The 13,502-nt window shown below is 30.8% G+C and overlaps 1 protein-coding gene across 1 annotated transcript in view; it reads left to right on the top strand.

Annotated features, from left to right (window-relative positions):
* Npl4 (nuclear protein localization 4) overlaps window positions 1–13,502 on the top strand; it is a 63,326-nt gene that overhangs the window by 11,169 nt on the left and 38,655 nt on the right. The window contains exons 5-9 of the mRNA XM_014424283.2: window positions 948–1,085; window positions 4,598–4,721; window positions 4,988–5,167; window positions 6,426–6,563; window positions 10,553–10,700. Of these exons, the coding sequence (XP_014279769.1) occupies window positions 948–1,085; window positions 4,598–4,721; window positions 4,988–5,167; window positions 6,426–6,563; window positions 10,553–10,700 (728 nt within the window). The remainder of the gene's footprint in view (window positions 1–947; window positions 1,086–4,597; window positions 4,722–4,987; window positions 5,168–6,425; window positions 6,564–10,552; window positions 10,701–13,502) is intronic.

Raw genomic sequence — 13,502 nt, forward strand, 5'->3', positions numbered from 1 at the left:
GACCTGAAACTCAGGTCGAAACGTCGGCATAAAATAAATAAATATGGTTTTGTTTATTTATGTTGTTCTTTGCTGACCGTACCCCCCGACAAACTTCTTCAAGAAATAAATAAATATTTGATACATGAGATTAATCTAATTATCGAAGATCTTTTTCAGTTTTGTAATTACAAAGTTTTATTATTTTTTTAATTGTAATTTCTGTATTCTTTTTCAACTTTTCTTTAAATAATTTACAATGAGAATATAACTAGTTCAATTCAATGATATTTTTTTTTAAATGCCGGCACATATTGGGAAATGTGTAGGGTACTGGTACAATACAATTGTAATCATTTAATTTAGTTCTAAGAAACACAAATATCTACTATACAAAAAAATAGAAGAAGAGAATAAAGTTTGACTTCAACATTTGAATAAAAATATATTTAAAATGTTTATATGCTTCTTTTGTAGGATTAGCATTATGTCAGATGTGCCACTATTCAATCAAAACAATGATATATTTTCTTAATCGATTCTTTGTTTGCCATGTTTGTATTTTCTTAATCGATCCTTTGTCTACCATGTTTTTGTTAAGTGTAAAAGTATATAGATGTTTACTTTAAACAGCACATGACACCAATTTTTTCAGGCTAATTTTGAACACCTTATCTCCTTATAAAGCAGATACCAATGTTGTTTTTATATCATCAAACCTCGGACAGATTGCGGTTTTGTTTTTGAATTCACAAGTTTAAGACCTTCTATTAAATTTTTTTATACTTTATAAAATGTAACAGCTCGTAAAAAGTTTGCTATCAGTTAGTATAATTATTATAAAACTAAAATTTTATTATTAATGCATCTGAATTATAAGGGTTATGATATTTTCATTTCTATGACACGTTTATACTAATTTATTGAGAAATTTTTGTAAGTGTTTTTATTTATTTTATTGTTACTAGATGTCACCATGGGACAAATGCGTGCTGTGTTCATTGCTCTCCAATTGAACCATATGATGAAGCATACCTCCGTGAACAGAATATTAAGCATTTATCATTTCATTCCTATATTCGCAAACTTAGAGGAGGCGCTGATAGGTAAGGAAAATAATGAAATTATGAATATTGTATCCACATTTTTTTCCATTTTGAACAGGTTTCCTCTCGCCTTATTGAATGTAGTTGAACTCCTCTATTGACCTATTGAAGTCCTCTAGACTTCTTTTTCCCCCTCTTTATTTGTTAATATATTAGTTTAAATTAATTTATCTTTAGAACATCATCTTCAAAACAATATTCCTTAAAATTTCTATTTTTACTCCTTTTGCTGCTTGGTCAGTCTATGACAGTGTCGCTCTAATAGATGTACTCCTTCAATTTTATCATTGTTTAACTGTGTAAATTATTTTATTGGTAAAAGGATTAAATAATATTGTTCTGAAAGGGAGGATTATACCCTGAAATGTAAATGATTTTAAAGTAATGTATTAGTTATTAACTAATGATAGTGAAACAAGTCTGGTTATTATATACTTAATTCTGTTGAAATGGAATCCCCAAACAATTGGATAAAATTTGTAATATTTTTAATTTTCGTTTTATGTGCATTATTTTTAATTGGTACTTATTTACGATTGCACATAACCAGATAACAGAATTTCATGATATTGTGTTATTTTTAGTTGAGCTGACAATTTTTCTAATTTCATAATTTTGATCAATTAGTATTCCAATAGATATAATTATTTCTTTGTAGTCTTGTAAAATTAGCTTAAAATTTGGGTGTACCTTGAAATAAGTTGGAATTAATTTTTGTTAATGATTTTTTTTATAAAAATGTTTAAAAAACTCTATCATAAAAAGTTAACCACCCCGTGGAAGTCCGTAGCTCTAATATGGCAATTTTTTCAAAATGGGTACCACATATTTTTAGATTTATAACCTATTACTCCTAAAGTGTAGTAAGTAGCTGAAATATCATTATAAACTACTTAATAGTGAATTTAACAAGCATTGATTTGAGCCATTATAGACTATTTTGTTTACTTTATTCCCTAGATTAAGTTTTTCCGAATCCATTATTTTTTTGTTCAGAAAATAAGAAAAAATCATTTTGTGAACTTATAATTGGTCAATATCTTGAAAACTTATTCTTAGATGTGGTGGCAGTGGAGTTCAAAAATGAACCTTACTGCCTTCTATGGGCTGGTAAAAATCATTTAATTTATGATTTGTAAATTTATGAAATAAATATTAATGGAAAAATTGTAATAAACACTAGAGAAAATCAAACTAAACATACAGTTTCAATAAACTAAAATAAAATAAATATTTATGAGCAAAATAATGAATTGAAATTTAAACAAAATACAATGTTATACATAAAAAAAAATATATGAAAGTTTGTTCTTTAACTGTCTATATGGCTGTAAAATGAGATGATGTTGATGACTCATGGGTATTGTTGAGATGTGCAAATCTTATGGTCTAGGATGAAAATAAATTGAAGTGAAATAAACGCTCTTGCAGCAAAATGATGTTACATGAATGCTGCAGTTGGCCAGATACAAAACCTTGTTGCAAAGTGAAATAGGACTCTGTTTATGTATGGGCGAAACTAGCCCAGGCAGTTTGGTTGATAAGCTCTGCCTTGTGTTCATACCATTATGCATTTTCTAGACACGGTGTATTTCTATATACATAGTATATTTATTCTAAATGTTATAAAATATTAATTAAAAAATGTTTTGGGGCACAACATTTGGAAGATAATCATAAACTGCTTGATACTGGTGCATTTAATGAACTTCAAATTGGACCCTAATTGACATCTATGCATCAAATAGTTGCTGAGTTATTGAAATTTTCTCAAAATATGACTCATTTTCAGTGTATGTTGTAAAATGTCAAAATTGTGTAGAAATAAAAATACCTTAGGTTAATCATACTTCACAAAATAATTTGTAAAAACTCTTTAATGATCAACTTGTTTGGAAAAATCATAGGAACTATGATATTTGCAATGCCATGATATATAAAATATTGTAATATTAAAAATTTATTTAAAATAAATAAAAGGAAAATTGATAACTTTTACTTATTCTCAGATCTAAAATATAGTTTTGAAGATGAAAAGATTAAATAGGTATGAGAATATTATATCACCTCCGCTTCCAGGAGAGGGACGTTCTCTCACCAGGCAATCCAAACCAAGAGTGATCTTATTCTTCTTTTTCTTGATGTCCCACTGAGAGAGACAAAGGATGTCCAGGACCTCCTGCCTCCAGGAATTGTCCTCTTCTGTGTCTAAACAACAAGTGATCCAAAAACCAAGCTTTGTTCCTTCCCCTTCTATAGGTGTTCGTTCTCAACATTGATTGTAGCACTACGATTTTGAGTTTTTGCTTGTGATTTTCTTTATGAATATTATTCTTTAACATTTATTCTTGACTTCTATTTTTTCTTAAATATACTGTAGCTACAATTATGATGGGAAGTTAAATAAAGTTTAAAATATTTGAATCTGCTCTACATGATTCAACAGATTTCGGAATGGATCCGCGCCACTATCTCCTTTATTTTGAACAACATATTTTTACTTCATATTTGACTGATGAAAATTGGTTAGCTTGCTTTTTTGATTCAATACATCTATGAACAATACTGAAACAATTCATAAAAATTAAAAGATATTATTAAAAACCATTTATATATAAAAAATAACTATTTACTTGTAAAAGAGGATATTACAATATATAGCCAAGATATTTACCAAAATATATTTTCATAATGTTTTTTCTCATTATTTTGCAAAAAATATTGATGTTTGAAATTAGGGTTCAAATATTAGCAAATTTTGTGTGATTTAAAAAAAAACATGTTTTCGAAGTCCTGTGTACAGTTAGTCCAGGTACCAATTTAAGAGGTGAGGTACTGAATGAAAAATGTGTGAAAACTATAGTTTTTTTATTCAATATAAAGAACATCCAATGTAAAAGAAAAAGTTTAATCCTTAAAATTTTACATAGTTAAGCTACGAGTAATACTTAGGAGTTATTGGCTTTAAACCTAAAAACATACATAAGCAGTTTTGAAAAATTTACCTTATATTTTGAAGTATACTATTTGATAACATAATATTAGTACTTTTTCACATTGTTAAGTGAAAGTAATGGATGAAATTTAGATTAACCATGTTTACACAATTCTTAAACCTTTCTCCAACTTTGGGCCATTTTAGAAGTATGCTTGTGTCAAGGAAAGTACAATAACGAATGATTAAGTGATAGTGATGGTTTGAATTTTATGAAATTAATAATAAAATGAAATTGAAATTGACAATTTTATCAAAATCCTTGTGTAAAAAGCAAGTCTAAAGTGTAAAAGGCAAGTAAAAAATTCCGATTCTGGGAACAAATATATTTTTAATCTTCTGTGTTCTCTACTTTAGGGAGTGAGGAAGGAAAAAAAAAACCTCATCTTAGTTAATTTAATTAAATTAATTAATTAATTAAATTTAAAAGTAGTTTCCAAAGTTATTAATTATTTCTTGTTTCTGTTAAAATGTTACTAGTTATGCTAATTACTTTCTTACGTTCCTTATGTTTTAGAGGCAAGTTCATTGCACTTGAGGATACTAGTTGCCGTATTAAACCTGGGTGTAAAGATCATCCTCCGTGGCCAAAAGGCATCTGTTCCAAATGCCAGCCATCGGCAATAACTCTCAACAGGCAGGTAAGTACCAGTTATAGTTTGTTAGGAAAAGAAACATAAACAATAGTGAGATGGATTTACACTTATCATTTGGTGTTAAATATTAAAATGGTTTTTTCAGTGATTTTTAATTCATTTTTAAACTAACAAGCTTAATTTTTACCAATATTTCTGATCTCTTATATATATTACATAAATCAGTAGATAAAATATATGTTCTGGATTCCTTAAATTATTGACACAATTTTTATCTATTAACGATTGACATTCTGTTTATTGATTTTTAGGTGTATAGGCATGTAGACAATGTCATGTTTGAAAATGCTGAAATTGTGGAAAGGTTTCTGGACTACTGGCGAACCTCAGGCCACCAAAGGCTCGGGTACCTTTATGGGAAATATGAAGTTCATGGGGATGTACCACTAGGCATCAGGGCGACAGTTGCAGCCATCTATGAACCACCACAAGTATGTTGAAAAATGACAATTTTCTTAACGGACTCACCTCTATTATAGTGAGGGTACTAAGATACTCAATTACTAATTTTTTTTTTTCGAATTACTGTGAGAATAATAAAATTCTATGAAAACATGATTATTGTCTGAATATTTACGATTGAAAGATTACGGAGGGCAGAACACATTACTGGAATAATAAGATTAGATAACATTGGTTTTTTTATTTTTCTCTCTATCATTCAAATTGCTATAGTATCATTGTTGAATAAAAACTTAGTATAAATTATTAAGAGATTTAATCTTGTGGCATGTGCTCAGTACCTAGCTTGTCTTGTATGAAACAAATTAGTTAACATTTTTATTTGCAGAGCTTCATCAGGGCTGTTCCAGTTGAGAGCTTTCGAAACTTTTAAAATGAAAGTTTCAAAAGCTCTCAACTGGAACAGCCCTGATGAAGCTCTACTAAGTGGGAGGGAAACGTTAGCAAATAAATAATTGCTTACAATTTTTGGTTTTCTTTTGACTGCACCAATGACCATCTTCATTTTTTTTTAAAAGTTGTTTACATCATCAGGAGTTAGTGACATGGTTTATTAAAAAATGAATCCATGTTTTTTCATTTGCGATCTGTGTATGAATGATGTTGATTATATTTTGTTCTTTGAACATTTTCAATAGGAAGGTGGGTTGGTTATTTGAGCGTGTTGAGTATCATAGTTTCTGTGTTAACAAGTTCTAGTTAGTAAGGTGCCATTTATGAAATTTTATTGTCATATTTTTGTCAACCCTAACTTTTTGACCCATTATATTTAAATCTTTTTGCAACATATGATTGGTTTTTATTATGTTGTGATATATTTTTGAAACATCAGATTAGTGAATTTTCTTAATATCTGAGATAACTCTCTTTGACGCACTAAGACACCAGGGCCAATAATGATCACCATTTCAATTACTTTATTCAATATTTAGTTTACAAATATTAGCCCAATTAATCACTAAATCCATTAAAGAAGTAACCCTGAAAATGTACAGACAAGTAAACAATTGTCATTTCAACCATTTTTATGGGAGAGGACATTTTTAATTCTAAGACTAGAATCTAATTTTTATTAATCAAATATTATTTAATTTGGAATTGTAATATTTATTAGGTAAATAAGTTCCTTTGAATTGAAATGTTTCTTAAGTTATTAGATGGTCTTTTAATTTGTTGTATTAATATAGTGCGTAATTATTCTTTTACATTCCTTCTATTTATATTCAGGAAACTTCGCGTGAAAGAATAACTCTGTTGCCTGATGAAAAGGAAGCACTAGTTGATGAGATTGCCCATGACCTAGGTTTGAAGAAAGTTGGCTGGATATTCACTGATTTAATAGCAGAAGATATGCAGAAAGGAACAGTAAGTACAAAGATTTTTCATAAAAGTTCTTGTTTTATTATAATTGTTTTTCAATTACGAAAATTATAGGAAAATTTGTAGTTCAGTTAATAAATATGCTGAGCTGCTTGTTAATATTCAATCAATAATTTTTGTGATCTTCACACAAGTGTAATCCGTGCAATGCATGTGTCTATCCATACTGTGTATAGGAAGGTCGTTTATTGACCATATATAATTAACAAAAGGAAGATGGTCTGGATGGAGTTAAAAATAACTCAAATAGTAAAACAAAATATTTATTGTGAGCCGATGTTTTGCCTCTCTTTGAAGGGCTTAAAGAGACACAAACAATTAAAAAATATGTAACAAAATAAGAGAATAAGATGACATGAAGTATAAGTAAACTAAGGTTGGGATAAAAAGTAAGTGAAAAATTATATAAAAATGAACGAGGTAAATCAAAGAAAATAAAAATAAGATTTACAGCGAAAAATACAAATGGGTACAATAAAAATAAACTAGTGAAGAAAAGAAAATATAAAAAAATAAGTAGAGTTACAAAGGTGTAAATTATATAATAAAAAAACAATAATTATATAAAGCAATAAATGTAAGTATAAGGAGAAAAATATGAGATAAGTATAAAGGACAGATAAAAGATATGGGAGGATAACAGATAAATTAACTTCCGAAATGCAGAACATAGAGATAATTAAAAAGAAAAATTATTTTAATTTAATAAGGCTTAAAAGGTGTTGATAGGTCAGAAAGATGTTGTCTATATCAACTTTATGATTGATGAATTTGGTTCCAAAATGAGCTATTTTTATGGTTGTCGACTGTAGCAAGAATTGATGTTTGATTAAAGTTGAAAGAATGGTTGAGGGTTAAAGCATGTTCTGAACGTTTAAAGTTGGAAGGGTTATGGAACTTGATTGAAGGCTTATTACTACAATAATTTTTCTTTTAATTTTGCTTTATGTTTTGCATTTCAGAAGTTAACTTACCTATTATCCTCCATATCTTTTTTCTGTATTTTATATCTACCTAATATTTTCACATTTTACTTACACTTATTGCTTTATAATTATTGTTCTTTATTATATAATTTTCGCCTTTGTGCTTATTCTGATTTTTGTATATTTTATTTCCTTCTCTATATTATATTTATTGTCTACATTGTTTTTAATTTTATTGTGTTTTATCCATGTTTTATTCTTTTCTTTCTTTTTTTAACTAAGAATATATTTGTGTATATTATCTTACTTTAATATTATTTTAAAATGTAACTGTCATTTGTTAACTGTCAAATTCTCCCAATCTCCTGCCCTTTTGATACATTGCACCCACCTCAAGCCATTCTTCTGTTTTCCTTAAGTAGGTGTTTCCTAAAGGTCCTATTTTGTTCATCATTTTCCTTTTTTTTTTTTTACATTTATTATTTTATTCTTTTTTCCTTTATTTTGATAAAGGAATATTTATATTTCTCTTTTATCTACTTTTTTACTTGTTATTACTTCTCCTTTTCATTTCATGTCTAATACTTTCTTTTATTTCTTGTTTATTATACTTTTCGCTATACGTATTATTTTTATTTTCTTTAATTTGTTCATTTTTATATTCTTTTTCACATATGTTTTAGCCCCATCTTAGTTTACTTTTATTTTGTATTATCTTATTCTCTTACTCTGTGATATATTTTTAATAGTTGACATCTTTTTCAGCCCTGATGAGGCCCTGCAAAGTGGGGTGAAAAATTCATCATCATCATCATCAATGGTGCTACAATTCTTGTAGAGTCAAGGCCTCCTGCAGCTTGGTCCATCAGTCTTCTCCATTGGTTGCAGCTGCTCTCCACTTGCGGATTCCCAAGATGGATTTGGCATCCACTGCCACTCCATCGGAGCCGGGGTGTTCCTACTCTTTTTGTTCCATAAATTCCTTCGCCCAAGATCATCCTGGGTCATTCTTATTACATGGCCTGCCCACCGAAGCCGTTTTACTTTGATTACTCTTTAGATATCTGGGTTCTTGTAGTCTTGTTAGTTAGTTCAGCATTGGTTCTTATCTTCCAGTTTCCATCAGTACAAACTGGGCCATAAATTCTCCTCTATGTTCTCCTGAACCTTAGGAAATGGGCTTCCTGCGAACTGGATAATGGCCAGCATTCGGAGGCATAATTGTTAAAACTGGTCTCACCAGGGTCTTATACAGCTGTATCTTTGTGTTTTGAGAAATAGCCCTGCTTTTGAAATGCTTCAGTTAGCCGAAATAGCATTTATTTGCAGACATAATTCTGCAATGTATTTCTGCTTGAATGTCATTATCCGAATATACTTGCGATCCAAGATAGCTGAACTCCTTCACCCTTTCAAATGAAAATCCTCCAGTTATAAAATGTGATGGTTCGTTCACATCTAGTTGTAGGCCTGCGTACAAGTATTTGATTTTTTATTCGTTAACCTCTAAACCTACTCTAGCCGCTGCTATCTGGAGACTGATAAAAGCGTTATTTAAATCTGTAGGGATTCTTCCAACAATATCTAAGTCATCAGTGAAAGCCAAAATCATAGAAGATCTGTTGAATATAGTTCCTCCAACTTGTATTCCAGATTTCTGAACCGCACTTTCGAGGGCCAAATTAAAGAGAAGGGATGCGAGGCAATCACCCTGTCCTAGTCCTTTGTGGGTTTCGAAGCTGTCAGTCAGGTCACCCTGAACACGCACTGTGCATTGCACCTTCTTCATTGTAGTCCTAATCAGATATATCAGCTTTGGTAATATTCTCATCTCTAGAAGCTCCTGGTACAGCTTGTTTCTTTTTATGCTTTCATAGGCCATTCAAAAGTCTATGAACAGGTGGTGTGTGTGGATATTATACTCTCTGCACCTCTCCAGAATGTTTCTGATGGAAAATATCTGATCTATGGTAGACTTTCCTCTCATAAAACCTGTCTGTTACTTTCCTATATTCTGTTCTGCAAAAGCTTTTTTATAAAGTATCCGAGAGAACACCTTGTAAGCACATGGTAAGAGGGATATACTGCGATAATTATGACAATCAAGCATATTCCCTTTCTCTTGAATCGGGCATATAACCACTTTGTATCATTCACAAGGGATTTCCTCCATCCCCCACACATCCATCATTATATTATAGAGGGATTTCACTAATTCTTCTCCTCCATACTTACATAATTCTGCAGGAAGTCCATCTGGTCCCGGTGCTTTATTATTTTTCAAATCTTCCACCACTTCATAAACGTTATCCATATCAGGTGACTCCCTATTCCCCTAGGTCCATCTCTATTTCCCCTCTTCCTTCTTCTGCCACTTTATTAAGGAGGACATTGAAGTAATGTCGCCACTGTTCCTCAACCTGTATCCTATTTGTGATGAGATTACCCTCATTGTCTCTACAGGCATTTATTCTAGGTTTAAATGTCTGTCGAGTACTATTTATTTCTTGGAAGAATTTTCTTACCTCATTACTGTTTCAGAGGTCTTCCATTTGCTAGAGGCGTTCCCGCTGCCATGCCCTTTTTTTCCTCTGGTGGGTGTGCTTTTCTTCCCTTCTTCTGGATCTGTATTCCTGTACTGTTCTTCTTATATGCCTTCACTGTAACATTGCTCTATAAGCAAGATTCTTCTGGCTGGTCACTCTTTGGCATTCTTCATCAAAGCAGGACACTTTCTTAGTTGGCCTTTGGTATCAAAGCATACCAACTGCCAGTTCCTCTATGGTTTCCTTACATGTTTGCCTCTGTTGTTCCATATTATTAGTGGTGAAACATTGGCTCATAATAAATAGAATTTTGTTTTTACTAATTGAGCTATTTTTTACCACACCTGGACCATCTTCCCTTTTATTACCTTACCATCTATTGTATGGTTATTATCTCTGGTAGTTATTTTGTAACTGGATTCTCTCATATTTGATTATTTTAGTTTTGTTTATTATTGATTAATAAAACTTTTCCTCTTTTTTATTTTTATATTTTTTTTAGGTTAAACACATTAGAAATATTGACACACATTTCTTATCTGCTCAAGAGTGTATTACAGCTGGGTATTTCCAAAACTTGCACCCAAATCCTTGTAAGTTTTCTCCTACTGGTTACTTTGGCTCAAAGTTCACTACTGTATGTGTCACAGGTATGTCTGATTATTTTATTTCTCATGTTTTACTTTGTATACACATATTAAAATCTTTTTCTGTCTGATCTGAACCACAATGTTTAATGACCAGTATTTTTTGGAGTAAAATACTGTGTAAACTTTTTTGTAACATCTGTTGCTCCAATTTTCATTCTTTTTCATTGTGCAATAAATTCTTTTCATATATTTGGTAGAAAAGTAAAGTAGAATCTCGATTAGCCATGTTAATATGGTCTACCAGTATTACATTGAAACACTAAAAAAAAAATTTAAAAAAACAACGAAAAAGTCCTCTAAAGTCATCAACTTGATTGCACTGTATCACATCTTGTCATATTGCACATTCCCCACAATATATGGATGTTGGCTGGAAGGAAATATATCTTCTAGTTCCGCATAGCATATTTTCTTGGTATTGCTTAATCCATTTAGGTAACTGATTTGGATTTCCCCTGTATCTTCAACATCACTCAGCTTAACTCCAAGGGATTGGAAAACCTATCTCACCAAGTATCTTTGGATGTTTTGTGAGATACTCCTTTATCTAGAAATCCCATGATACTCCTTTATCTAGAAATCCCATAGGAATATTATGCTTCTAAGGAAGTACGTTAAGATCTTAGGGTTAGATCTAGTGATATATTCAGGTTTAATAACTGCCTGTTACAGTTTGTAAAAGGTCATGGTATCACATTCATCTTCCTTAAGTCCTTTTCCCTGTAGACTTTTAATTATAGCCTGTTCCTCAGAGTCCTTATTACTGTAGTTTCTTTTCCTACTGGATCCACACATCTTGATGGTTGGATGACCATCCTTACCATCATCCATTGTTTCAGGAGTATTGGTTGAAGAAGGAAATTTCCTTTTTTCCTGATCTTCTAGTTGTGAGGCCTTCTCCATACAGATATAATATATTGACCATTGGTCGATTACCTTAATTTCTTGGGAAATCTCCTTCTCCTTTAAGTCTTCTTAAATTCTCTCCTTATATTACCAGGAGTTAGAAAACCATGGAAATAGAGGTAAGCTGTAGCAGAGCCCTGTATGACACAGGAAGGCTAATCAATCGAGACATTGCTTGCGAGAATCTGCACATTTTTACTGTTATGTTCTTAATAAAGAATTTTTCCAGAATAAACTTTTTTTTTTTCATTTTGACTGCAATGCTGTTAAGATTTGTCCATTGGATGAGATAAGAGGTTTAATATGAAACTAGTCCAGATATGGCTCATATAAATCATCTATATTTTATCTCTATTATTAACTGCTAAAATGAATAGAGTTCTAGAAACACATCAGCAGTTATCTGCATGAAAAATAATAAAAAACAACAAGCATGTGACTATATTTTTCCAATTTAACAAGTACGAGTTTTTGGCTATCTGGATTTCTATTAATATAAAGTCTTCAAAGTTGAAATTTTACATTGATATACTCTTATGAGAGCTGAATTTAATGACTTGAAAATTTCTATATGATTTTTACTCTGTTTTAGTACCTATTAGAAGCTTTGAAAAAAATTTGGAAATAAAAAATGTTTTTTTTTCTTATAATTTTGCTCTACAAAACCCTATTTTCTATAAACAAAAATGTAATTGACCTATCTAATGTTATCTACCACTCCCAATATCATCTGTATGCCAATAACCTACAAATATATATATCCTTTTATCCATCTGACATGACTGAGGTATCCAGTAAACTCCAGGAAGACATCGATAGCATTGGTTGCTGAGTTTCGGAAAATAAGTTGAGCCTGAAACCAACAAAAACCAGGACTATCCTTATCTGGTCAAAACCCTTCCTAACTATCCTTTAGTCTATCTCAACAACATACCCATAAAAAGAGAGAAATGCTTTATTTAGCCATGCTGCCCAAATACATTGGGTTGCTTTAAAACACAGTATACCAATCAATCCATGATCGGACATATGTTTGTATATATATAATCTTGGAGTCACCTTTGACCAGTATCTAACATGGAATAGCCATATTTCTCAAATAACTCTCAAAACCATATCAATCCTTAAACAACTCCTAAGATTCCATTATTCTCCCACAACTTGACAGTGTATGCCTAGTGTATGGAGTACTGTGTGGCAAACAAGAAATGCGATTGAAAAGATTAATGAACTGCTTTAAAAGATTCTTTTTCAACATTCCCAGAAGTTCTCATATCTCTCACTATTATTTTGAACAAAGTTGCCTCTATCTCAGTATCCGAAGACTATACCTCCTAGGCATGTTTATATTCCAAACCTTAATAACAAAAACCCTCCTATATTGTTGACTTCATCACCCTATGTTCATCCATACACCTGTTAAAAACAAGATCCCAATCACCTGATTTGTACATCCCTTCCTATAGAACTACTTCCTTTGAGAAATCTTTTACCATGCAAACTTCCTCATTAACATCATTTAAACACCAATTGTATATCAATCTCCTTGAATATCAACCTGCCATAAACGTGTAAACAACAAATACCAAAAATAATACAAATAACAATAAACTCGCCTAAAGTATCTTTTGTTTATCATTTAATATAGCCAGATTAATAATGCTGTCAAAATTGTCCGATTTATTATTCTTAGGAGACCAAGTGTCCCAGAATAAAGATCAATTTTCTATTTCATTTCATACAAATTTTATTTATGAACCAATTAATAAATAGAATTTTGCATGTTTTTGGGTGACTTTTCTGAGAAACTTGATTAAAAAAATTAAAGGCCCAAAAAACTTGTTTAAAAACATTTAAGAACTTTATTAGTCGGTGATTGTCACGGCTACTTCATCT

Source organism: Halyomorpha halys, unplaced genomic scaffold, assembly GCF_000696795.3.
Source record: "Halyomorpha halys isolate HHAL.00 unplaced genomic scaffold, Hhal_1.1 Scaffold461.1, whole genome shotgun sequence".
In the NCBI taxonomy this organism is placed as follows: Eukaryota; Metazoa; Arthropoda; class Insecta; order Hemiptera; family Pentatomidae; genus Halyomorpha; species Halyomorpha halys.